The following is a 25,719-nucleotide window of genomic DNA, read 5'->3' as shown; positions in this document are numbered from 1 at the left end:
TACACGGTACAGAGGAATAACACCTGAGTCCTCAGGAATGGCAACGCATGCGGGGTATCATGGGCGAAACAGTATACTCTGTTATGTCCACGGTACTGCTCATGTGTATAGGTGACGGTTACCACTTTCCATCAGGTGGGCCGTCAGCTTGTTTGCCATTCTAAGTTGTATAAAAAAACTTATTATTTCCTATATATAATGATAATTAAAATGACTGCCCAGTTCGAAGTGTGAATCAGGAGTGGCTTTTCAAGTCGTCACGTAAACCAGCCTCGTGGTGCAGCGTCAGCGTTTACTTAGTTTTTTTTTATGGGTGTAAATGGTATGGTAACCCCGCCTGCGCTAACGGGATACACTGGCGGAGCACCAGTGAAGGGTGATAGATGAGAATGAAAACAGGCCAGTTAGTCCATCATGATGAATTCATCAGGAATTAATCATGATAGTTTCCAGGGGGAACCGCGAGGAGGTTGACCTGGTTGGGTGTATTGCTAGCAATGGGATTCTCAGTCTCCATTACTAACAATCCCTTTCCCCCCGCGTTTACCTAGTTAGGCATCTACGTCATTTACACGAGTTTTGGACCATCCGGTGTCAGAGGTCTCGATAGTGGGTCGCTATGTAACTATTTATTTTTATACCACTGAGGTGGCAAACAAGCATACGGCCCACCTGATGGTAAGCGGTTACCGTAGCCTATGAACGCCTGCAATACCAGGGGTATTACGCGCGCGTTGCCGACCCTGAAGAAACCTCTTTACCCCCTTTTGAAGAACCCCATGCTGTAGTCTCTTGGGAAAACCTCGGCAGGGAGCTCATTCCATAACCTGAGTGTTCGTGGGAGAAAGCATCTCTGTAACTAACTTGTAAAAAATAAATAAATTGTTCCAGGACGAGGTACTAGCGATAAACGACAAGGTGGTAGTCCGGGCGGAGGACCTGCTCAGCTGGGTGTGCGCGGGCGACAGTTGGCGGTGGGGGCTGCGTGCTGTGTGGAAGGGCTCGTGTGCACCGCCAGCGGAGCCCCGCCACACGGCGCCGCTGCACCACACCAAGCTGGACTTCAGCGACATCGAGAGGGAGAAGAGTACTATAGGTCAGTAAAGGAGTACTTCTACGTACTTACAGTCCAACCTACATGGGGGGGAAAGGGATTGTTAGTAATGGAGACTGAGAATCCCATTGCTAGCAATATACCCAACCAGGTCGACCTCCTCACTGTTCTCCCCGGAAACTATCGTGGTTAATTCCTGATGAATTCATCATGATGGGCTAACTGGCCTGTTTTCATTCTCATCTATCACCCTTCACTGGTGCTCCGCCAGGGTATCCCGTTAGCGCAGGCGGGGTTACCATACCATTTTCACCCATAAAAAAAATCACTAAAGTGGGGAGAAGGCTTGTTAGTAATAGGGAGATTAGTCCCCATCGCTATCAATATACCTTATCAGGTCGACCTCCACGCGGTTCCCCCTAGAAACCATCATGGTTAATTCTAGAGGAATTCGTCGGGATGAACTAACTGACCTGCTTTCATCGTCACCTATCATCCCTCACTGGTGCCCCGCCAGCGTATACGAATAGCGCATGCGGAGTTACCAATCCATTATCATCCATTAAAAAAAATCACTACAGTGGTATTAATTTAGAGCAGCCGGAAAGCATCATTGGTGAGTGAAGGAAGGCTGCTATATGCTCATGGTCCAATCTATGTGTGTGGGATTACCTTTTAGTGAGACCTATGTTCAGCAATGAACAGTTATGATGGTGATGAGAACTGATCCTGTATGTGATATAAACGATAGTTACCATTAGGTACGCCTTCAGCTTGTTTACCATTCTAAGTTGCATAAAAGAAATAAGAAATGTCTGCATTAGGCAAAGGGAACTGGCGCATCTGATGCTGTGCGGGTCCCAGTGCGATGTGAACAGCTGCACAGCGCTGGTTTACAGCCAGTATTTCTCTTGACAGCAATAAAGAGTTTAGTGTCTCATATTAGGTAAAAGGAACTGGCTTAGCTGATGCTGTGCTGGTCCTAGTGCAATGTGAACAGCTGCACAGCGCTGGTTTTCAGCCAGTCCCTCTCTTGACAGCAATAAAGAGTTTAGTGTCTCATATTAGGTAAAAGGAACTGGCTCAGCTGATGCTGTGCTGGTCCTAGTGCGATGTGAACAGCTGCACAGCGCTGGTTTTCAGCCAGTACCTCTCTTGACAACAATAAAGGGTTTCTTTCATTGCGCAATATCTCGTTGGGCTTTATATCATTACCAGGTAAAATTTCTATCCCAGAACGTACTTTTGGTTGAAGAGTGTGTGAGATTACATAATACTAAGTTGGAAACCCTATCTCCAAGAGGGAGAAATATACGGAGAAGATTACCTTTTGTTTAAGAAGTTTGTGTATACAGACTGTTATTTAACTATCACCTTCTCTTCTTTCCCCTTCTAGCAGTGGACGCGGAGTGTCCCGGTGTGGTGGTCTTCTCGTACCCTCGATACTGCCGCTACAGGGCGCTGCTGTCCCGCCTCGAAGGCATCCAGGGGGACTGGCTGAGGGACTCTCTAGTGGCTGCGCTTGGAGGTTACGCGGCACCCACCAAGAACACCAGAATACTGTACTGCAAGGTTAGAGTAATATTAAAAAAGCTTTATGCCCTTACATTTAGTGTGATTTTGATTTAAAAACTTAATTACTGAATCGATTTTGATTAAATTTCTATTGAACCAACCTGAAAATATATCCTTTAAGATAAAAAAAAAAATTTTCAAATCGATGTGGAATTGACGGAGTTATGAGGTAACGAACATAAAAAAGGCAGCTTATGGTGAAGGGATAGGCAGCAGCGTCTCTCTTAAAACATCAGCAAAGCCTAACTGCGGTTGCTAACCCGCCTGCCAAGCGTGGCAACTACTGGTAAAATACGAGGCTACGTTCAGCAATGAACAGTTATTACAACAAACATAAAAAAGATAGTTGAAAAGTTTGGTCTTTCTAAATATTTCACTGTTTGCATAGTTCTGCAAGCCACAACCATATTAATTTACAGCTCTCTCCTTAATTCCAGGACACCTTCGAGTACCCGGAGCTGGAAGGACACGAGTTTGTGTGCAACCACCTAGCGCCTAGGTTGAAGGGAAGGCCGCGTGGCCGCCGTCGACGTCCCCCGCGCTCACGTAGCCACTCCCCCTCGTCGCCATCGCCGTCGCGCTCCAGCGACAGCGACCACGACCGCCCTCCTCCTCAGCCTAGGGTTGGTGACCTCTACTTGTCAATTTATCAGATTTCTCGTCTAATTTACAGGCTTTTTTTACAACACAAGGGGCAAACGAGCATGTAGATCACCTGATGGTAAGTGACTACCGCCGCCCATGATCACCCGCAACACCAACGGCATTGCAGGTGTGCTGCCGGTCTTTTAAAAAGAAATATGCTCTTTTCTTGACGGTTACGATGTCGTATCGGTTCGGAAATACTGCTGCTGGAAGTTGATTCCAAAGAGTGGTTGTGCGTGGAAGAAAGTGCCGCGAAAAACGCACGGTGGAAGACCGCCACTCGTCCAGATGGTTGGGATGAAATTTTAGTTTATGGCGGGTTGTACGGTGGTGAAAATCAGCAGCTGGTATCAATCCGAACAATTTCTAGGCTCTTCTAATCAAAGAGTTTTTAAAGGTGAAAGCGGAGTGTTGATCAGAAAGTAAGTGCCACAAAATCACAACAATCATCTTGCGGGATCTTGCGGGATATCAGGCAACGAATTTCTGACTGAGGTTGAAACACCCAGAATCGGTTTAGAATGATAGATGAGGATGAAGTGGAGTCAGTGGGTTCGTCGTCATAAATTCATCATCAGGAAGTATAATTACGGTGGTATTCAGATGGGTCGAGTGGAAGTCGATCTGATAATGGGTTCAGAAGTCCCCATTAATAACTCTTCCTACCCCTCTAAATTATGTGGCAAACACGACAATGTATTAGGAGAGCAGAATGTACGAAGATGTCTGCGACACTTAAATTTTATAGCATCTGCATTATTTATGATTGCCTGGTATACAACGCCTCTAAAAACGTACAGGTTGACCCAACAAATTGTTAGCTGAAAGACAGGGTGTTTTAGTAATGGGGAAGTCCGTCTCTATATCTAGCAATATACCCTGTCAGGTCGACCTCCAGGCGGTAATCTCTGAAAACCATCATGGTTAGTTTATAATGTACTCGTCGCCCTTTAACAAAGGTAGATGTTCGGCCCGTCTTCGGTCTTTTAACAAAAAAATTGCTATTGGTTCACCCTTTTAAATTTTTCATACAGGTATAATATGCGTCAAATCTCGTTCCAGATCCAAACCCCCCGGCGGCTCACACTCCGCAACGGCGATAAGCACAGCGACGAGGATGAGGGGAAGGAGGCCACCGCCGAAGACAAAGCATTCCTGATGACGCTCAAGAAGTTCTACAAGGACAGAAACGAGTCGTTCAGCGCTGCGTACACGCTCAAGGACTGTGAGTGCCCAGTTTAATATCTTCTCGGAGAATTATCTTATGGGGGCAGACAGAACCGAAACTTCCTCATAAACATACCAGAGGGAGACTATGTACAAAAGTCGTTTGCTTGGGTACCTCTGTCCCATTCGTGTTTCTACCGTGAAGCAGTTGTATTTGCATGGCTGTGTTTCGGTTTGAAGGGTGGGATATGGCAGTGAATTTACACGGTACAGAGGAATAACACCCGAGTCCTCAGGAATGGCAACGTGTGGGAGGTATCATGGGCAAAACAGTATACTCTGTTATGTCCACGGTATATTGGTTACTGTTGCCTATAGATACCTGATACTTGGATATCACAGTATACACTGTGACGCCTATAAATCTTCCTATGTTCACGGCAAATACCTTATTAATTATTATTTCAGCCCTTAACTGTCCACTGTTGGACGTAAAGCTTCGCCATAAGTGGAGTTTTGCCAGTAGTTGCCACTCTTGGCAGGTTGGTTGGCAACCGCAGTTAGGCTTTCAGAGATGTTTTAAGAGGTACGCTGCTGCCCATCCTTAGCCAGGCAAATTCCATACGGAGCACCAAATCTGGTACCTTTAAAAGTTGTTCCGAGGACTGATTCTGGTTGTCCATCTTCTCAAAGTATATGATCGCCTGGTACTTTTACAAGATAATTTAGATTTTTTTGTTTTATGCACTTGTACTTTGGATGTCACAGGATATACACTGTGACTCCCGTGATACTTCAAGTGCATTTCCACTTTTGAAATGTAATTTAAATAAATATTTGGATTAATTAATCTAATTACTTGCTACACAAAAAAGGGCGTTTGTTTTTATCAAAAAAAAAATGTGTCAGCCAATTTGACGTTTCGCTGACTGGAAATGGGTCGTGTATAAGTGTAATTGGTTGCCAATAAAGCCGGTCGTGTGTCCGCCTGTCCACCAGTGTCGCTTCGGGCGCTGTACGCGTGGGTGCGAGCGCGCGGCGGCTACGAGGCCGTATGCGGCCGCAAGCTGTGGCGGCACGCAGCCGCGCAGCCCGCCCGCGCCCGCCGCCACTACGAGCGGTACGTAGCCTTGGAGGGGGGGAGGTGAAGGTGGAACGGTACTCCCGCCCGCGCTGTCGGTATACGCTGGCCGGGTACCAGGGGAGCATGATAGGTGAGGAGGAAAGCAAGTCAGTTGGCACATCGTGACGAATTAACCACGACTGTTGCCAGGGGGAACCGCGTGGAGATCGACCTGATAGTGTATTGTAGTGTAGCAATCCCTTCTCCCCGCGCTAGCGGGGTACTAGGGAATCATGATAGGCGAGGATGAAAACAGGCCAAGTTGACTGCCATTTCGTCCCTGCACGTTTGGCAATACGTGTTTCACCTTTAAACGAGGCATCTTCAGGCAAATAAGTGGGTTAACAGTTCGGCATCCGAACTGCGAAACGAACGAAGTGTGGGAAAAAGTGCGGGGATGAAATGGCAGTAGGAGATTGACGGCTAATATGGAAGGTTTTAGCACTTCTGGTAGTAACAGTGGTGGTCAGTCTTCGAGTTTTGGCAGTCGCACGCATACTAATGGTGGCGAAATTAAACAAGATAATTCTAAACAAATAACCAGTTTGTTTTTTATTTAAAAACTAAACTGCTGGACCGATTTTGACAAAACTTCAATGCGACCAATCTGTAAGTATATCCTTTCAGATAAAAAAAAAGTTTTTTTTCGATTCGTAACATACTTAAAAAAAAATATAACCAAATCGAATACCTGCTGCTGTTTTGGTGTCAATTGAAAATATTCGAAATACCTCCTTCAGATTTCTGCTGCCCTTCGAACACCACGAACGACGGAATGGCCACAAAGTGAACGGGCGAGTGGACGAGCCCCACACCATAGCCACCATAGAAGTGGCCGACTCCCCCCTTAGGGATGTGGATAAACAGCCCAACCTCCCTGAAAAGAGACTCCGCACCCCCTCACCGAAACACGAACCTGTCAATAATGAAACATGCGAAGTCAAGGAGGAATACATAATATCCAAGCCTGCTGAAGAACTCAACAGGGAATTCTTGGAATCACTACCCAAAGAAGAGAAATTTATCAATGTAAAACCAGCGGAGAAGTTGTTTGATCAGAAAGTGGATGTGAAGGACCCCGATGCGGATGCCAAGCCGATTCTAGTGGATTCCAGCAATGTGATAGACGACAGTGGGTGTAAGGTGAAGGATGCTTCGGTGTACGGGAACGAGCTGCCGCAGAAAGTGAATTCGAGTGAGTTTTTTTTTTTTTAATAGATATGTTTTTAACTGACTTTTACCTCCGACTTCTTACGTGATTGGGATATGTTTACCGAAGTAAAAGGTAGCCTTATACCAAATTTCATAGTAATTTGGTAAACCGTTTAGACGCTATAAGGTAATAAACAAACTCATTTGCACATTTATAATATTAGTAAAAATTCAAGATTATGAATCGTGGTATTTGGAATGAATGGTCCACCTGATTGATGAACAGAAACCGTCTTTAATGGGTGATAATGGAATGGTAACCCCGCCTACGCTGTCGGTATACGCTGGCGGTGTACCAGGGACACATGATAGGTGAGGATGTAAAGGCAGGTCAGATAGCACATCAGAAACCGTCTTTAATGGGTGATAATGGAATGGTAACCCCGCCTAGGCTGTGGGTATACGCTGGCGATGTACCAGGGAAACATGATAGGTGAGGATGAAAGCAGGTCAGTTGGCATAAAGTGATGAATTTTACAAGAATTAACCAAGATGGTTTCCCGGGGAATAGCGTAGAGGTCGACCTAAAAGGGTATATTGCTAATAATGGGGATTAATGTCCCCAAATGTAATTACTAACAATCCCTCTCTCCCCCTGGACAATCACCGTCGCCTTTACACATATCATCAGTACATACTGTCACAATCATGCTTTTTACGTTTAGTACTGAGGAATGGCAACGCGTAAGTGTTACCATGGGTGTCACAGTATATCCTATGATGCCGACAGTGCTGTTCACGTATACGCGACGGTTACCACTATCCATCAGGCGGGCCGTAAGCTTGTTTGCTGTTCTAATAATAAAATATAATTTATGAATCCGAGCAGAAGGTACCAGGCTAACATGTGTTCTAAGGAGATATTATTCAGTTTGTTCTTCTGCGGAAGCACCTTTTTAAGGTTTTTAATTCGAGGAGATTTTATACAAAAGTCGTCTGTTTTTTTTTTGTATTATCTGTATTTCTTTCTTTCTTTCTTCTTTCTATGATACTCAAAGTCTACTGGATGTTTGCAGGCGGCAGCGAGGCGGTTGCGGCAGGCGCCGACGGCAGCTCGCTGTCGAGCCTGTCCGCGCTCGGAGACAAGTATGTGAACGGACACCACGCTCCGCCCGCGCACCAGGTACCAGACCATTTTACCCATTATCCGTCCACAGCTGGACATAAGCCTCCCCATAGACTGCCATAAAGAACGATACTGAGCCACCTGCGTCCACTTACTCCCTGCAATGCATTTCAGGTCATCACTCCATCTAGTAGGGGGTCGTCGTACACTGCGTTTGCCTGTACGCGGTTTATTACTTTTAGCCAAATGTCAAATTATTTTGTGATTTCGACATAGAAAGGGCCAATCCTTCCTTTCCCGCGGGTGTCATAAGAGGCAGCTAAGGGAATTAACTGAGCGAGTGACGGACAGTAGAGTCTCTCTAAAAACATCACCAAAGCCTAACTGCAGTTGCCAATCCGCTTGCCAAGTGTGGCAACTACTGGAAAAACCCCCCACACGAGTATATTCAGCAGTGGACAGTAATGTTTTTTTTTTTTAATGGGTGATCTCTGCGCTATCGATGCGAGGTACCAGGGAAACATGATAGGTAAAGATGTAAGTAGGTAAGTTGGGCTATCGTGACGAATTCAACAGGATATAAACATGATGGTTTTTAGGGGATCCGCTTGAATGTCGACCTTTTAGACCCGTGTTTCCCAACCTCTTCTGTCTCATGCCCCACTTAGACATTTCTAAAATTTTTATGCCCCCACACAATTTTTCCCGACTAAATTTACTTGACGACTCTAATCGCCCAGTTCAGGGGGGAAAGGGATTGTTAGTAATGGAGATTGAGAATCCCATTGCTAGCAATATACCCAACCAGGTCGACCTCCTCGCGGTTCTCCCTGGAAACTACCATGATTAATTCCAGATGAGTTCATCATGATGTGCTAACTGGCCTGTTTTCATTCTCATCTATCACCCTTCACTGGTGCTCCGCCAGCGTATCTCGTTAGCGCAGGCGGGGTTACCATACCATTTGCATCCAATAAAAAAAAAATCGCCCAGTTGATATTTTGGTAACGTCAAACGAAATTATACCTACCTAATAAATATTTACAGCATTGTTTAATTTACTTTTTTTTGTTAAAGTTGGCATCGATATCTGCTCGTAGCATTGCATTTAAATGGGCCGGAGCAAGAGGGTTAATACCGCTTCGAGTCCATTCTATCAAATTGCCCCCCTGTGGGGCGTGGGCCCCACGTTGGGAATCATCGTATTAGAGAGTATATTGCTAGCAGTGGGGCTGTTAGAGATCCCTAATACCATCAACAGCGATTCCTTAAATGGGTTCCGTAAAAGACACTAGGGTTCCACGAAATTATTTATACAGTGAAACAATTACATTGTTCACTTTAAAAATTAAAAGAAACTACATTTAAAGTGTTGTATTTTTAAAATATTTCTAGTAAAAGCTTTTGTTTTATGAACACTTGGCTAACAACCCCTAACCCCCCCCCCCCTCCCTGACAGTGAACGGTTGATACCGTCATCATTAAGGTGATATATGTTGATTGCAGAAGAGCAAACCGGTGGGTCGCAGCTCGCTGCGGGCCGTACGCGTGAAGCCAGCGCGGCCCAACCACGCGCCCGCAAACACACGTGAGTACCTTAATCGTTGGTGATCTACTAAACTTGGTGTTTTCTTGGTGATGTCCATACCACTGGTTATTTGTTTAGAATTATCTCGTTTAATTCCGCCACCATTAGTATGCGTGCGACTGCCAACACTCGGAGACTGACCACCACTGTTACTGCCAGAACCACACCAGTACCACAACCTTCCATATTAGCTGTAAATCTCTAACTGCCATTTTTTTTATTATATATATATATATATATATATATATATATATATATACTGGGCAAGCCCCCTGTGGGGCTTGGACCCCACGTTGGGGAATATCGAGCCAACCTGTCCCTTTCACCCTGTATATATATATATATATATATTAAAGGTTTACCAAAGGGAGACTTTGTACAAAAGTCGCTTGGGTACCTCTGTCCCATTCGTGTTTCTACCGTGAAGCAGTTGTGTTCGCATGGTTGTGTTTCGGTTTGAAGGATGGGATATGCCACTATAGTTCTCAGGAATGGCGACGCGTGAGGTATACCAAGGGTGTCACAGTGTAGCTTGAGATGTCCACAGTGCTGTTCATGTATAAGGTGACGGTTAGCGCTATCCATCAGGCGCGCCGTAAGCTTGTTTGCCGTTTTATTAAAAAAATATAATTTATATATCTGAGCAGAAGGTACCAGGCTAACATGTGTTCTAAGGAGATATTATTCAGTTAGCTCTTCCGCGGAAGCAACTTTTTAAGGAAGTAGGTTTTTAATTTGATTGTATTTTTTATTATAAAGAGACTTTGTACAAAAGTCGTTTGCTTGGGTACTTCTGTCCCATTCGTGTTTCTACCGTGAAGCAGTTGTGTTCGCATGGCTGTGTTTCGGTTTGAAGGGTGGGATATGGCAGTGAATATACACGGTACAAAGGAATAACACCTGTGTCCTCAGGAATGGCAACGCATGGGGGGTATCATGGGCGAAACAGTATACTCTGTTATGTGCCACTTTCTAATAGGGCAGCTTATTTTATTCTAAGTTGATTAAAAAATATGTAATTCTGCTGCAGCGCCCATTCCCCCCCTCCGGCCGGAGTCGGCGTCGTCATCGCCTCAGCCGGTGGTCACCACCTCCACAGTCGGGCCGCCCATCACCAACTTCGGGATCCATCATCCGCCAGCGCCTATTAGCGATGATGAAATTGTGGAGGTACATCATTTAATTCGACTACAATCTTTTCTAAGTTTTAAACTAGAGGGCGCTTTATTGTATCCAAAAGTTTATAAGAAAAACTTCCATGTAATGGCAACGCATGGGTGGTATCATGAGCGAAACAGTATACTCTGTTATGTCCACGGTACTGCTGGTGTCTATAGGCGACGGTTACCACTTTCCATCAGGCGGGCCGTCAGCTTGCATAGAAAAAATAATGTAATCACACTAGAAACGGAAATAGGTAATCTATTATATTTAAAGTGTTCCTGTGACAACTCCCAGAAGTACACGTTCTATATTAGCCAAAAATCTCTGACTGCCATTTCATCCCCGCACTTTTTGCAACACGTGTTCCATATTTAAACGGGGCATCTTCAATCAAATAATTAGACTGCTGTTTGGAGCCTTATGTTAACGTTTCGGCACCCAAACTACGAAACAAACGACATGTGGCAAAGTGTGCGTGGACGAAATGGCAGTTGGAGATTGTTAGCTAATATGGAAGTTTGTGGAACTTCGAGAAGTAATGGTGGTGATCAATTTCCAAGTATTAACAAAACTTGATCTTCCACAGGTCCCATACAAGCCAAAAACACCAGAGATAATAGATCTCGACGAGTACCCGGAGAGTCCGCAGGCCGTCAAGAAGAAGAAACTGGATATCCTCAAAGAGAGGGGTCTGGAGGTAACCGCCATACCGACGCCCGCCTGGCCCGGCCCCGTGCCCCTGACCACCATCAACCCCATCCTGAACACGGCCCCCATGACGCTAAACCCCGCTGTTCAGCACCAGATCATGACCCAAGTCCAGCTATTCCAAATGTACAACATCGTCCCGCCAAATTACGCCAACGGCGTTCGACCGCCTAAAATCACGCAGGGCACCTCGATTTTCGGATCGTCGGGACCCGAGAAAACCGTGTACGGCAATCCCAAAGATCCCTTCATGCCCCCGCCCCACATCCTACACGGTGCCCCGGTGAAACCCCAAAAGAATGTAGCCTCCTCAACACCCCAAACGCCGCCTCAAGATATCTTAGACTTAACCTGCAAAAACCCGTCCCTACCCCCGCAGAAACCAGCGGTCGAGATAGTCAGAGTTCCCCCGACACCTTCCCCCTCGAAGATCACGAGTACCCCGCAAAATTTAGCTAAAAATTACACGTTAATCGACGGGAAAGCGGTCGTAGGATCCAATTTAGAAATCACTTTAGTCAATCCAAAATCTCAACACAATTCAATGAAGAACCGAACGCCGCAGAAGCGGTCCTCCAACGGCAAATTCATGTCCACAAAGACCGTTACGCCCCCTAAAGATTACCCCAAAGCGTACACGTGTCCTTCCCCCTCCGGGGCACACAAGAAATCTCCCATAGTGGTCCCCAACTACCAAGTGAATCCCCGGGACGACCCTTCCCCAACGAGTTCGACCGGATCAAGGGACAGTCAGACGCCGCAGAACTTTCAAAATGTGATCAAAAATCATAATCTAGCGCAGATTTTGGAAATGCAAAAGACGGTGCCCACCGTCGGGCCTTTTATGGACCCGGTGTACATGAGTGCACTGTACAACAGTCTGGGCCAAATGGACCAGAGACAATTAGCCGCGTATAGAGACATGATGGCCAGCCAGTTTAGGGGTTACTCTGGCCTCCTAAACATGGGTGCGGTGACGAATACACCTACAACGAAAAATTAATATCTAGTCTTAGTTTTTTTTTTGTGATAATACAGCTATTGCACGTTACGGCGGACTTTCAAATTTGGAATGAAAAATTTAAAAGTTCGGTTAAAATTGCCATATTTAAAAATATTTGTCATTTTAAAATTCTATGCCCAAAACTTTCTTTAAACGAATTAGTCGAGTTTTGTGGAAGGATGTTTGAAAAATATATCAAAATGTTCAGAATTACTTCGGCTACAGTTTCAGTGTTTTTTTTTTCTAAATATCTGTTTTTTTTTTTTTTCAATTTTCAATTTGGATCTGTGGCCAGTTCAATAGACAAACATGTCAAGTTATAGGCTCGCCGCCATTTTTTTTTTTATTTTTAACCGGCTTCGAAAAGAGACAGTTTTCAATTCGGTTGTATTTTTACTTTTTAACGTTAATATTTATTTATTTTAATTTAATTTATATTTGATGTTAGCTTAATTGGACTAAAGTAGCCTCGTGAGCCGATATTTATATTATGTAGAAAAGACTTGATTATTTGTATGTATGTATGTATGTTTCATGCATTACTCGTTAATTGCCCACTGCTGAATATAGCCTCCCCCTATTGCACGTAGGGGGGGGGGATGCCAGTCATTATTGCCTTTTTTTATAACTAAAAATGAAATAATTATCCCTCTAATGCTATCCGTATATTACGGCAAAGTACCAGGGAAACATGATAGGCGAGGATGTCACGTCACTTAGTTGGTCGTGACGAATTTTCCACCATAGTTTCCAGGAGGAATTGTGTGGATGTTTTTTTTTTATGCAACTTAAAATGGCAAACAAGCTGACGGCCCACCTGATGGTAAGTGGTAACCGTCGCCTATAGACACGAGCAGTACCATGGACATAACAGAATATACTGTTTCGCCCGTGATAGGCCAACAAGGGAGCAATTTGACCACATTACTGACAATTCCCCCCCCCCCCCCCCCCCCCTATATATGTCGGTTTTTTTAATGGATGACAATGTAATGGTTACTTCACCTGCGCTATCGGTAACGCTGACAGGGCACCTTAATTCTTAAACAATTTACATACATACATACATATTTATTTATTTATTTATTCTTTACTATACAATAAAGCCATGTACAAGTGGCGAGCTTAATGCCGTATGGCGTTCTCTACCAGCTAACCATTAGGTAAAAACAGAAAGCGTATGAAGGGTAATGACATATCTGTCACGCCTGTCTCTCATTATGGTAGGCAGAAACAATGGAATGCCAAATGCTTCGATACAAACAAACCTCTTCCGCTTCTTCGACATTCATCGATCAATAAACTATTTAAGACAAGTATAATCCAATTATTGATCGATTAGTAAAATCAGGTGTTTTATTTAAATTGTTAAGTAATGCAAATAAATTATTTATTTATTTATTTAATCTTCAATGCACAATTATATATCGGCTGGCTCTTGGCCACAACAGAATATCAGTGTTTCGAATTGTGACCATTTTGTGTTGCGCAAATTTTGTGGCACACGTGTGAAGGAAAAAATTGTTACTTCTTTTATGTTTTGTTTTATTTTTTGTATATGCATTCTCTAATCTCTTTTCGCTGTGGCATGTTCTGTTGGTATTTGTGCGCTGTGTGTAATGCAAATAAATTATACATCTATCTATTAATTTCCTATCTGTCTGTGCAATTATAATTAATTACAAATTAATGATAATTAATTATTAATGATGTCAATTAATTAGAATTAATTAATAATTAATAATCGTTAATTACCGATAAATAATTAATAACCATTAATTAATTACTATAATTAATGAAATATTAATTACTAACTCATTTTTGACATCCGGTATCGAGTGGTTACAATAAAGCCGTAACGTGCAAGCGAAGTGAACTGTAAACTGATCTCTCGATTAAAAAAAAAAAAAAAGAATTAAAAATAAATTGGGAACAAAACGTTTCGTTTCTGCATAATGTAAATAAACTAGTTGGTAAGCATTAGTACTATTGTTTAGCTGAATTCTAGTATAAAAATTTTCCTAAATGTTGACTGTTTAATAACGGTTTTTGAATACGCATTTGTGTACAGTTAAGAGATTGTCGTACAAATAAACACAATGAAAACATTTGGTTGTTTCATTTATTTATTTATTTATTTAACTCTTTATTGCACCATGTACAAAAATATACAATGACAAGTGAATAATTCAAGTGAAGTACAGTAACGTAAATACAGATTGAAATATACACATAAAGGTATAAAAGGCGTACTAGTGGTCGGTCAGTGATCGAACGGAGGGAGACTTTGTACAAAAGTCGTTTGCTTGTGTACCTCTGTCCCATTCGTGTTTCTACCGTGAAGCAGTTGTGTTTGCATGGCTGTGTTTCGGTTTGAAGGGTGCGATATGGCGTGAATTTACACGGTACAGAGGAATAACACCTGAGCCCTCAGGAATGGCAACGCGTGGGGAGGTATCATGGGCGAAACAGTATACTCTGTTATGTCCATAGTACTGCTCGTGTCTATAGGCGACGGTTACCACTTTCCATCAGGTGGACCGTCAGCTTGTTTGCCACATAACATGTATTTTAATAAATGAATGTATTACGGTCACGTTTGACATTCAGTAGAGACTATAGGCAAATAATATTAAAGTTATAAGAACAAGGAATTACATAGAAGGAATGATAAAATAAAAACTGTAAATCATACGGTTGCCTCCTTTCTTCTTATGCAAATATAATTAGTAAAAAGAGGACGAAAGATACACCGTCAGTTGCTATTTTTATCAATTCATTGCAGGCTGGTGTATAGAGAATGTTATACGGCCGTATAACCCTACCAAATACAGATACAACCCGCTCGCATACTGTCTACATAAACTGTGTCCAATATATAATCTAGTAATGTAACATTTGTCATTGACATATCAATTTGGTTAGAATTTAGTAAATGTGTAATGTATTTATCATGTAAAACGCTGTTGTTATCCCAAATTAAATAAATAACATACACATTGGGTGCCATGTGGTCCCGGTATAGAATGGACCACCGCTTTCTTTCCCGTGGGTGTCGTAAGAGGCGACTAAGATAGGGCGAGGGACGGGCAGCAGCGTCCCTCTTGAAACATCTCTAACCTACTACTGGTTATATTAAAATTATAAAATAAAACATACAGTAAATATGTCGAAAACATTTTATTGTTAAAATTTACAATTTTAATCGCTTACAAATGGGGGAAAGGGATTGTTAGTAATGGAGACTGAAAATCCCATTGCTAGCAATATACCCAACCAGGTTGACCTCCTCGCGGCTCCCCCTGGAAACTATCATGGTGAATTCCAGATGAGTTCATCATGATGGGCATGAAAACAGGCCAGTTGGCCTGTTTTCATTCTCATCTATCACCCTTCACTGGTGCTCCGCCAGTGTATCCCGTTAGCGCAGGCGGGGTTACCATACCATTTTCACCCAACAAAAAAAAAAAAACTATTTTGACGGCAAACAAGCATACGGCCCGTCTGATAGTAAAGTCACTGTAGCCTATGGACGCCTGCAGCATCAGGAATGTTACTCGCCTTAAGAAACTTTAATACGCCCTTTTTCAAGCCACTTTCACACACAACCACTCTTTGGAATCCACTTCCAGCAGCAGTATTCCCGAACCGATACGACATCGTAACCTTCAAGAAAAGAGCATTTTCCTTTTTAAAAGGCCGCCAGTACACCTGCAATGCCGTTGGTGTTGCGGGTGATCATGGGCGGTGGTAGTCACTTACCATCAGGTGAGCCGCTTGCTCGTTTGCCCCCTGTGTTGTATAACAAACTCCATAATACGTTCTTTTTGAAGAACCCCATACTGTAGTCCAGAAAGTCTTGGCACGAAGACATTTCCACGATCTGAGTGTTCGCGGGAGGAAGCTTCTTTGAAACCGCACTGTGAGTGACCATTCCGGTTCCAAGGTGTAAGGCTGGAGTCCTTGGTGATGATGAGCGGTGCGATGGTGAAAGCTGATAAGTGTTTACACTACGCGAGCTCTGGCGCCCACAGTTTGAACGTCCTGTCGTATGAGCACGTGACTATATACTTGTTGTCGAACGATATGTCAGCGCTCATCACCTGAAATCCAATCAATACAATACATATAATAAAATCGTAACTGCTCGCTGTCTGTACATGAAAGATATATGAGAAAATCTATTTTTTTTTATACCACTGAGGTGGCAAACTAGCATACGGCCCACCTGATGGCAAGCGGTTACCGTAGCCTATGAACGCCTGCAATACCAGAGGTATTACGCGCGCGTTGCCGACCCTGAAGAAACCTCTTTACCCTCTTTTGAAGAACCCCACGCTGTAGTCTCTTGGGAAAACCTCGGCAGGGAGCTCATTCCACATTATAGGGGAATGCAATAAATAGCAATGATTTTTAGAATTTTTGTCTGTTTTCTGTACGTTTGATGGGGATGCTTGGAGTTTCTTTGGATGACAGAATCCGAAATGAGGATATCCGCAGAAGAAGCAAAGTGAGCGACATAGCCCGAATGATAAGCAATCTGAAGTGGCAATGAGCTGAGGGCCTACCATGAAATGTTTTCCGAAATTTCGGAGCCAAACGAAACAGAAATTTGATGTTAAAATTACATAATGTATGCCGTTTGGAAATATTAAAAATATTAAAATATTGTTCCTTTGGATTTTAATGATAGGATGTATGATGAAAGAAATGTTAAACTCCATGTATTGGTCCGATTTTGGTATAAACAAAAACACGAAATTGAGTCCGAAATTTCGGAATTTCACTTCATGGTAGACCCGCTGGTCACAGCTCGACAACCGAAGAAGAGAAATAACTGACGCGAAAGAAAGGTTGTTAAGTGGCGACCTCGTATAGCCAAACGGAGTGTTGAACGAATTTCCTCTCCATCTAGTACGGGGCCCACAAGATGGAGCGCCGACCTTAAAATGCATTTTCTTTTTATGGGTGATAATGAAATGGTAATCCTACCCGCGCTATCGGTATACACTGGCGGGGCACCAGTGAAGAATGATAGGTGAGAATGAAGCAGGTCAGCAGCCCAACGTGACGAATTTAACAAGAATTGTTCACGACGGTTTCCAGGGGGAACCACGTGGAGGTCGACCTGATAGGGCATATTGCTAGCAATGTCGAACTCCATTGCTGACAATCCCTTCCCCCCCCCCCTCAAATGCATTGCAGAAAGTCAATGGATGCAGGTGGCTGAAGATCATTCCTTATGGCAGTCCATGGATGAGGAATATATCCAGCAGTGGACGGATAAGGTCTTTTTATAGATGATAATGGAATGGTAATCCCAGCTGCGCTATCGGTATACACCGGCGGGGCACCAGTGAAGGATGATAGGTGAGAATGAAGCAGGTCAGTTAGCCCATCATGAGGAATTCATCAGGAATTAACCATGATAGTTTCCAGGGGGAACCGCGAGGAGATCAACCTGATTGGGACCTGAACAATTTAACAAGAATTGTTCACGATGGTTTCCAGGGGGAACCACGTGGAGGTCGACCTAATAGGGCATAATGCTAGCAATGGGTCTGTCAAACTCCATTGCTAACAATCCCTTTCCCCCGACGGATAAGGGCTGAAAGTTGACGATGATGAAATAAACGGAATACCTTGTTGTCGTGTCCGGAGAGGGTCCTGAGAGGGTGCCAGGCGGGGTTGGACCACAGCTTGGCCGACTTGTCGTATGAGGCCGTCAGCAGGAAGTGGCCGTGGCTACGCTGGTAGCGGACATCTGGAAGTACAGAGACATCATTAAACACTAGCTGTATACTGTGACTTTGCTCGCATGAATTATATAGATACATACATTTTTTTTATACAACTTAGAATGGCAAACAAGCTGACGGCCCACCTGATGGAAAGCAGTAACCGTCGCCTATAGACATGAGTAGTACCGTGCACATAACAGAGTATACTGTTTCGCCCATGATACCCCCCCACGCGTTGCCATTCCTGAGGACTCAGGTGTTATTCTTCTGTACCGTGTAAATTCACGCCATATCCCACCCTTCAAACCGAAACACAGCCATGCGAACACAACTGCTTCACGGTAAAAACACGAATGGGACAGAGGTGGCCAAGCAAACAACTTTTGTACAAAGTCTCCCTCTAGTGAATGTATAAAGCCAAGTACATTTTTTCGTTTGTGCATGTGCCATAGCAATACAAAATGGCCACAACTCAGTTTATTGGTTCGCCCTCAAAAGAGCAAAGCACTGATATTCTGTCGCGGCTTAAGGGGATTGGGTAACGATAAAACAATACTACCAGATTATCCATACAGTAAATAGACAGATATGACAGTCTATCTAGCAGACAAATGGAATTTTCTCAAACATGTTTGGAAATGTGAGCATTATTTTGACAATCTTCTTCGAGATAAATCAAAATTGCCGTACTGGCCAGATACATGCGGACAGCGGCCGGCAAAAGTTGGACGAAAATCCATATCTGTCGTGTTTTGCGGCCAGATAAATTACTATGTAAACTCATATCTGTCTCGTATATTTAAAAATGTAATGACCTTTTACTTCGAAACATGGCTACCAAGGAGGTAACTAATAAAAGGTTTTATTTAAATTTCGAACTGGCTTGCAAATAAAAAGCTGTTTATTGAAAAAAAAAAAACAAAGGACCATTATGGCGCGTGAAAAATTATTATTGTTCGTTATTCGTCATTGAACTTAAAAAGTAAAATTGTGTTTTTGATTTCCGCACATTGTTTGAGAAAAGTAATATACAAGCCTTGATGGACTCAAGTATGTGTGCCTCGGCTATTCCTCGGCCCACATTTGCACGTTTGTCCATCAATGCCTCAGTTGCTGGCCGCTGCAGTAATGTACTATATAGTAAACAAACAATATTGATAAGGATTATGATTGTCTCACCACTAAGCAGGTGCGTGTGCGCAGGTATGCTGTATATCGGAGCTCGTCTGCGTAGATCCCAGATTTTTGCCTGAAAACAAAAGACATTTAGTATTTCTTTTATTTGTTCTATTACAGCATAACATACAATTGTGTGGTCCCGGCATAGAATAGCCCTTCCCCCCTTACCTTTCCCGTGGGTGTCGTAAGAAGCGACCAAGCGACGGCGAGGGATGGGCTTTTGTACAAAGTTTCCTTATAATAAAAATCAAATAAAAAAACCTACTTCCTTAAAAAGTCGCTTCCGCGGAAGAACTAACCGAATGATATCTCCTTAGAACACATGTTAGCCTGGTACCTTCTGCTCGGATTTGTAAATTATATTTCTTTATTAGAGAACAAACAAGCTTACGGCCCGCCTGATGGACAGTGGTAACCGTCGCCTATGCGTGAACATCACTGCGGAGATCATAGGATATACTGTGACACCCATGGTATCCCTCACGTGTCGCCATTCTCAGGAACTATAGTGGCATATCCCACCCTTCAAACCGAAACACAGCCGTGCAAACACAACTGCTTCACGGTAGAACCACGAATGGGACAGAGGTACCCAAGCAAACGACTTTTGTACAATATAAATAAATAAATATTAGTTCAGACGAGTTGTCGTAGTACACACCTGGTTGTCTGCAGCGGCGGTGGCCAGTTGGTGGCCGGCCGGCGACCAGTCGATGCCCTGCACCGGACCCAGGTGGCCCTCCAGGAACATCACACACCTGCCCGTCCGTATGTCCCACACACGCCCAAACGCGTCCATACCACTGCAACCATAAGATAAAGGTATTAGCTCCCTGCCGAGGCTCTCCCTACAGACTACAGTATGGGATATGGGGTTCAAAGACCACCCTCCGAATAGTAGGAAAAGAGAATGGAACTAAGGATCTTGATTGACAATTTTACTGGAACAGATCTGAATGGATTATTATGTTATATAATTATATATATTAATACATACATACATACATACATATCTGTCACGCCTGTCTCCCATTAGGGTAGGCAGAAACAATGGAACGCCAAATGCTTCGATTCAAACAAACCTCTTTCGCTTCCTCCACATTCATCAATCTTTTCATACACGCTCGCCGGTTACGGGTACTTTTAATTTGGCCCTTCCTCAGCACGTCGCCTGTTTGGTCGACATACGTCCGTCTAGGGCGGCCCCTACCGACATCTCCATTCATTCTTGCTCGATAAATCTCTTTCGTAATTCATCTTTCATCCATCCTCTCCAAATGACCAAACCAACGCAACATTTCTTTTTCTATTTTTGTCACCGCATCGTCTTTCAGTCCACACTTCTCTCTAATCACACTGTTTCTTACTCTATCTTTTAATGTAATACCACACATACTTCTCAAAGCTCTCATCTCTACAGCATTTATCTTACTTTCTTATATATTAATAAGGAAATAAAAAAAAAAAAAAAAAAAAAAAAAAAAACAGGTATTCCTTCAATAGCAAAACTAAAATAGCAATAAAGTTGTCGCATAAAAATTAACGACAGAAAACAAAGTTTAAGAAAAAAAAAAAAATTATTGCCGACGTTTCGACGTCGGATCCACGACCTGTGTTGACCATGCTTTTCCATCCCGTTAAGTCCCAATTGTGTATTTTAAATATGTGCAAATAACGTGTAAGTTTAAGTAAAAAACTGACCCAGTGGCCGCCAAAGAGCCGTCCACTTGGAACGCGACGCTGTATACCGGCTTGGCGTGACCCTCTTGGTGTAGCACTTCCTTAGCTGCAAACAGAGAAATTACAGAGTGTCTTATTCCTCTCCATCCAAAGGTCGCCTGCAAGAGATCGCTCTCAGAGATAAGGCCAAAAGGGGACAAACGAGCATGCGGGTCGCCTGACGGTAAGTGACTACCGCTGCCCATGATCACCCACAACACCAACGGCATTGCAGGTGTGCTGCCGGCCTTTCAAAAAGGAATATGCTCTTTTCTTGAAGGTTACGATGTCGTATCGGTTCGGAAATACTGCTACTGGAAGTTGATTCCAAAGAGTGGTTGTGCGTGGGAGAAAGTGCCTTGAAAAACGCACGGTGGAGGACCGCCACTCGTCCAGATGGTTGGGATGAAATTTTAGTTTATGGCGGGTTGTACGATGGTGAAAATCAGCAGCGGGTATCAATCCGAACAATTCCTCAGAGCACTCCCCATGAGAAATTCGATAGAAGATGCACAGAGATGCAACATCTCTGCGCAGTTTCAATGGATTTATAATTAGTTTACTATTGTAATCTTATGGAGGGAACAAGAATGTCTATCTATGTTAGTCTGTTAGGAAAATGTTTTTTTTTAATTGGATGAATATGGAATAGTAACCACACTTGTGTTATCAGTATACGGAGGGCACCAATAAGGAATGATAAATAAAAATGAAGAAGTAGACCCACCATCGTGACGAATACATCGAAACGTAACCACTATAGTTTCCAAGGGGGTTTTTAGGTCGACGTGATAGGGTATATTGCTAGCAATAGGGCTAGTAGACGCCATTATTGACAATTTCTTCCCCCTGGAGGTTGTTAGTGTTTCCATTTGGGTTTGAATTGTAAAGCTGTTGTGTTTGCATGGCTGTGTTTCGGTTTGAAGAGTGAGATTTGACAGTGAAATTGCAGGGTACGTAGACATAAGACGTTAGTCCTCGGGAATAGCAACGCGTGAGGTCTACCATGGGTGTCACAGTGTATTCTATGGTATTCACAGTGCTGTTCATGAATAAATGACGGTTATCACTTTCTATCAGGCGGGCCGTAAGCTTGTTTGTCGTTCTAATGAAAAATATAATTTACAAATCAGAGCAAAAGGTACCAGGCTAACATGTGTTCTAAGGAGATATTATTCAGTTGGTTCTTTCGTGGAAGAAACTTTTTAAGGAAGTAGGTTTTTCATTCGATTGTATTTTTATCATAAGGGACTTTGTACAAAAGTCGTTTACTTGGGCACTTCTGTCCCATTAGTGTTTCTGCCGTGAAGCAGTTGTTTGCATGCCTGGAATGGCTTGAATGGTGGGATATAGCAGTGAATTTACAGGGTATAGAGACATAACAACTTAATCTTATGAAATAGCAACGCACGAATGCGCCACAATGTACTCTGTAACCACTTTCCATCAGATGGACGGTCAGCTTGTTTGTCATTCTAAATTATCTTCAGTCTTTTGGAGATAAAGATTTTTTTATTTAAAGGCTCCATTTTGAATTTGTGAAGTATGGTATGCGATAATGCTAGTTATACCTGTCTCTAAATCCCAGAGTCGCCAGGAGTGGTCGAAGACCGTTGTGGCGAGGAAACGGCCTGACGGGTGAAACTCTACTCTGGCTACACGCGACGGACTGTGACCCTCCAGAGATGCGATTGGGGCTTCGCTGAAGAACAAAAATAAATTCAATGATAATTAAAAAACTAATACTTTACTAATTACCATTGTAATATCTCATAAGAGGAGTATATTTTTCTCAAATAGTCAAACGGAAAAATTCAACAAAATCTATAAAGTGAAGAATATTAGGGAAATTATTAAATTAGCATAGTGGAACGCGTTAGTTAGATATTTTATCAAAAGGAAGCGTCGTACACAAGATTTCAAAAAATTCATAAATAAATAGGGCAGTATTATACCTGACAAAGTTCCATAAGTGGACAGAACCATCGTACGCGCAAGACGCCATACTGCAAACCGTCGTTGTATCGTCACTTGTTTCCATGGGTCCACTTGTATCGTTTTCTTCACTTTCTTTCCCCTCATTAATCTAAAAGAAATAATGGCGTTACAAAATGTGCCGCGACCAAGATAGAAATATAAATTTAAATTTTTAACACCAAATAACCAGAGGGAGACTTTGTACAAAAATCGATTGCTTGAAGACCTCTGTCCCATTCGTGTTGCAACCGTAAAGCAGTTGTGTTTGTATGGTTGTATATCGGTTTGAAGGGTAGGATATGTCAGTGAATTTACAGGGTACACAGGAATAACACCTTAGTCCTCAGGAATGGCAAATTTGCCATTCTAAGTTGTATAAAAAAAAAAACCTATATAATAACCTTGAATAATTATGTTACGTAAAAACAAACATTCCAAAACCGATACGAGGCTGTGTTTATTCATGTATTTATTCTTTATTACACAAGTTAAAGTCAACTTACAAAAAATATAAGGTTACAGTAATAAAGTACAAAATGTGATCTTATCGGTTTTCAGGATTTTGTTCAAAGTTTTTGTCTGATTTCTTTTAAAATATGATACCCTAGTTTAAGAGTTAGCTACTCAACTTTCAGCAACATTTAGTGCCACTATAACATTCGTAAATTTAAAAGATCCAATACTTGCCTTCTTGAGGAAGTGGTCAGGAATGGTGGCCGCAGGATGGAAGGTGGCCGCGCTGACGTTGCACGTATGACCCTTCAGTACTTGTAGCGGTGTACAGTCAGGTACCGACCACACTTTGCTCAGCCCGGACCTGCCGGAGGAAATGTCTAATATGTAAACTAGAATGCCAAAACAAGTGGACGAACCTGATGAAAAGTGGTAACCGTCACCTACAGACATAAACAGCAATACGGACTAACTTCCTTAGAAATATATTTCAATTATACAACTTTGGTACGGCAAATTAGCTGACGGCCTGCCTGATGGAAAGTAGTAACCGTCACACATGGATACAAACAGCACCATAGACATCATAAAATACATAGTAACGCCAATGATATTCCTAAGAACAAATTATTAGGCATAGGGATAATATATAGATTCGATATCTATATATTGGTTTCTATAGACATTTTTAGTGGAAAAAAGGCAGCACCAATATCGATATCGCCCTTATCGGACGGATATCTATTTTCGAATATGTTAAAAGTCTGTTATCCAAAAAATTATATTGGATAACAGGTTTTTAATATATACTTTATTGGACCAATAAACAGACATTGTAACAAAAATATAAAGATAATGCTATATATGATAACTTACCAACTGGATGTAAGAAGCATTTTGCTGTCGCTGCTAAATCGACAGAAGCTGATGGGACGCGTGTCGCCGATCTATAACATACACAAGGTGAAATTTTCTATATATATATATATATATATATATATATAGCCATACTTCATTTTATCATTTTAAACTAATAAATAAACAAATTACAGTTTTTGCGTGAAAGAGTAAACAGACTGAATACGTTTTCACGCAAAAACTACAAAACGGATTTGTAAGAAATTTGATACACGGGTAAGTTATATCCTAACTTATTTATTATACACGCATGAAGGAATGTTAACAAAGGAGATTGTTAGATTATGTATTTTGTTTTTGTATTTTTTTTTTTTTATTTGTGCTTTTTTTATTTTTATTCTTTTGTCTCTTTTGCTGTGTATTACGTGTATGTTTTTTTTTTATTGTAATTTGTGTGCTGTAAGTAATGTAAATAAATTGTCTATCTGTCTATCTATCTATCTATCTATCTATCCAACTATGATATGATCCCAAAGAGGGTTGACGTCAGGCAGGCGGGTGGTCGTAAAATTATAAGCCAAATCCTTTAGTAATATGGATAAAAAACATATCACACCGACCCCAAATAATAATTGGGATAAGGGTAGGAAGGTGGTGATAGGAAACAAGCATACGGTCTGTCTGATGGTAAACGGGGTTAATATGGATGCCTGTATCACCATCCCTGATGATACATAAGACCTTAATTAGACCATTTTGAAGAGCCCAATGCTGTAGTCTCTAGGGAAAACCTCGGCAGGGAGCTCATTTCACAACCTGAGCTTTCGCGGAAGCTCCTCTGAAACCGCACTGTTAGTGATCATTCTAGTTCTAAGGTGTAAGGACGGATTCCCCGCCGATGGTCTAATTAAGCTTATAGAATATGTATTTCACGCGGGTATAGCCACAGTATACAGCTAGTAAATAGATAAATATTTTTTTTATACAACTTAGAATGGCAAACAAGCTGACGACCCACCTGATGGAAAGTGGTAACCGTCGCATATAGACATGAGCAGTACCGTGGACATAACAGAGTATACTGTTTCGCCCACGATACCCCGGGGGTTGACCTGAGGGGGTATATTGCTAACAATGGTGCTATTAGACCCGCATTACTAACAATCCCTTTCCCCCCTGCTGAAGTGGTTAATTTGACCAGCTCGGTGTGACATTACCTGGCTGCAGTACGTGGAAATGGCGGACGCCCTCCGCTGCGACTCCTGCTTGGCGGCCGCGCGGACGCTGCCCGCCACCTTGAGCTCCTCGCGGGCTTTGTTCAGCCTGAGAATATTAGGCTTGTTATATATATATATTTTTATAAAACTAGGTATTATTTTGAGGCAGTCCATATCACTGGTTTGTAGATTAGTTTTTTTTTTAATTCCGCGTCCATTTATTTTAACGGATGACAATGGAATGGTAACCCCGTCTGCGCAATCGCTATA

The 25,719-nt window shown here is 42.5% G+C and overlaps 2 protein-coding genes across 3 annotated transcripts in view; one reads left to right on the top strand and one right to left on the bottom strand.

Annotated features, from left to right (window-relative positions):
- Window positions 1–13,256, top strand: part of LOC113516574 (AT-rich interactive domain-containing protein 5B-like) — a 76,770-nt gene extending 63,514 nt beyond the window's left edge. The window contains exons 4-13 of the mRNA XM_052899062.1: window positions 892–1,096; window positions 2,451–2,626; window positions 3,067–3,252; window positions 4,337–4,499; window positions 5,441–5,561; window positions 6,305–6,759; window positions 7,793–7,899; window positions 9,349–9,430; window positions 10,461–10,600; window positions 11,181–13,256. Of these exons, the coding sequence (XP_052755022.1) occupies window positions 892–1,096; window positions 2,451–2,626; window positions 3,067–3,252; window positions 4,337–4,499; window positions 5,441–5,561; window positions 6,305–6,759; window positions 7,793–7,899; window positions 9,349–9,430; window positions 10,461–10,600; window positions 11,181–12,305 (2,760 nt within the window). The 3' untranslated portion in view covers window positions 12,306–13,256. The remainder of the gene's footprint in view (window positions 1–891; window positions 1,097–2,450; window positions 2,627–3,066; window positions 3,253–4,336; window positions 4,500–5,440; window positions 5,562–6,304; window positions 6,760–7,792; window positions 7,900–9,348; window positions 9,431–10,460; window positions 10,601–11,180) is intronic.
- The window catches only part of LOC113509324 (U4/U6 small nuclear ribonucleoprotein Prp4), a 251,128-nt gene that overhangs the window by 221,580 nt on the left and 3,829 nt on the right, over window positions 1–25,719 (bottom strand). Inside the window, exons 5-14 of one of the 2 annotated variants that reach the window (XR_008253331.1) lie at window positions 25,450–25,555; window positions 24,251–24,321; window positions 23,609–23,738; window positions 22,900–23,030; window positions 22,516–22,646; window positions 20,927–21,011; window positions 19,887–20,028; window positions 19,226–19,295; window positions 17,948–18,069; window positions 15,779–16,408 (exon numbers count right to left, since the gene is read on the bottom strand). Coding sequence is in view for 1 of the 2 variants with exons in the window: in XM_052899144.1 (XP_052755104.1) it covers window positions 16,316–16,408; window positions 17,948–18,069; window positions 19,226–19,295; window positions 19,887–20,028; window positions 20,927–21,011; window positions 22,516–22,646; window positions 22,900–23,030; window positions 23,609–23,738; window positions 24,251–24,321; window positions 25,450–25,555 (1,081 nt within the window). In the remaining variant the exon portion in view is untranslated. Of the gene's footprint in view, window positions 1–15,470; window positions 16,409–17,947; window positions 18,070–19,225; window positions 19,296–19,886; window positions 20,029–20,926; window positions 21,012–22,515; window positions 22,647–22,899; window positions 23,031–23,608; window positions 23,739–24,250; window positions 24,322–25,449; window positions 25,556–25,719 lie in introns of those variants that run through there. The other variant, XM_052899144.1, reaches the window with a different exon arrangement.

The sequence above is a fragment of the Galleria mellonella genome, unplaced genomic scaffold (assembly GCF_026898425.1).
Source record: "Galleria mellonella isolate WM207_F2 unplaced genomic scaffold, CSIRO_AGI_GalMel_v1 utg121, whole genome shotgun sequence".
Classification (NCBI taxonomy): Eukaryota; Metazoa; Arthropoda; class Insecta; order Lepidoptera; family Pyralidae; genus Galleria; species Galleria mellonella.
Note: the sequence above shows the minus strand (reverse complement) of the source record. Positions and strands in the feature narration are given on the sequence as shown.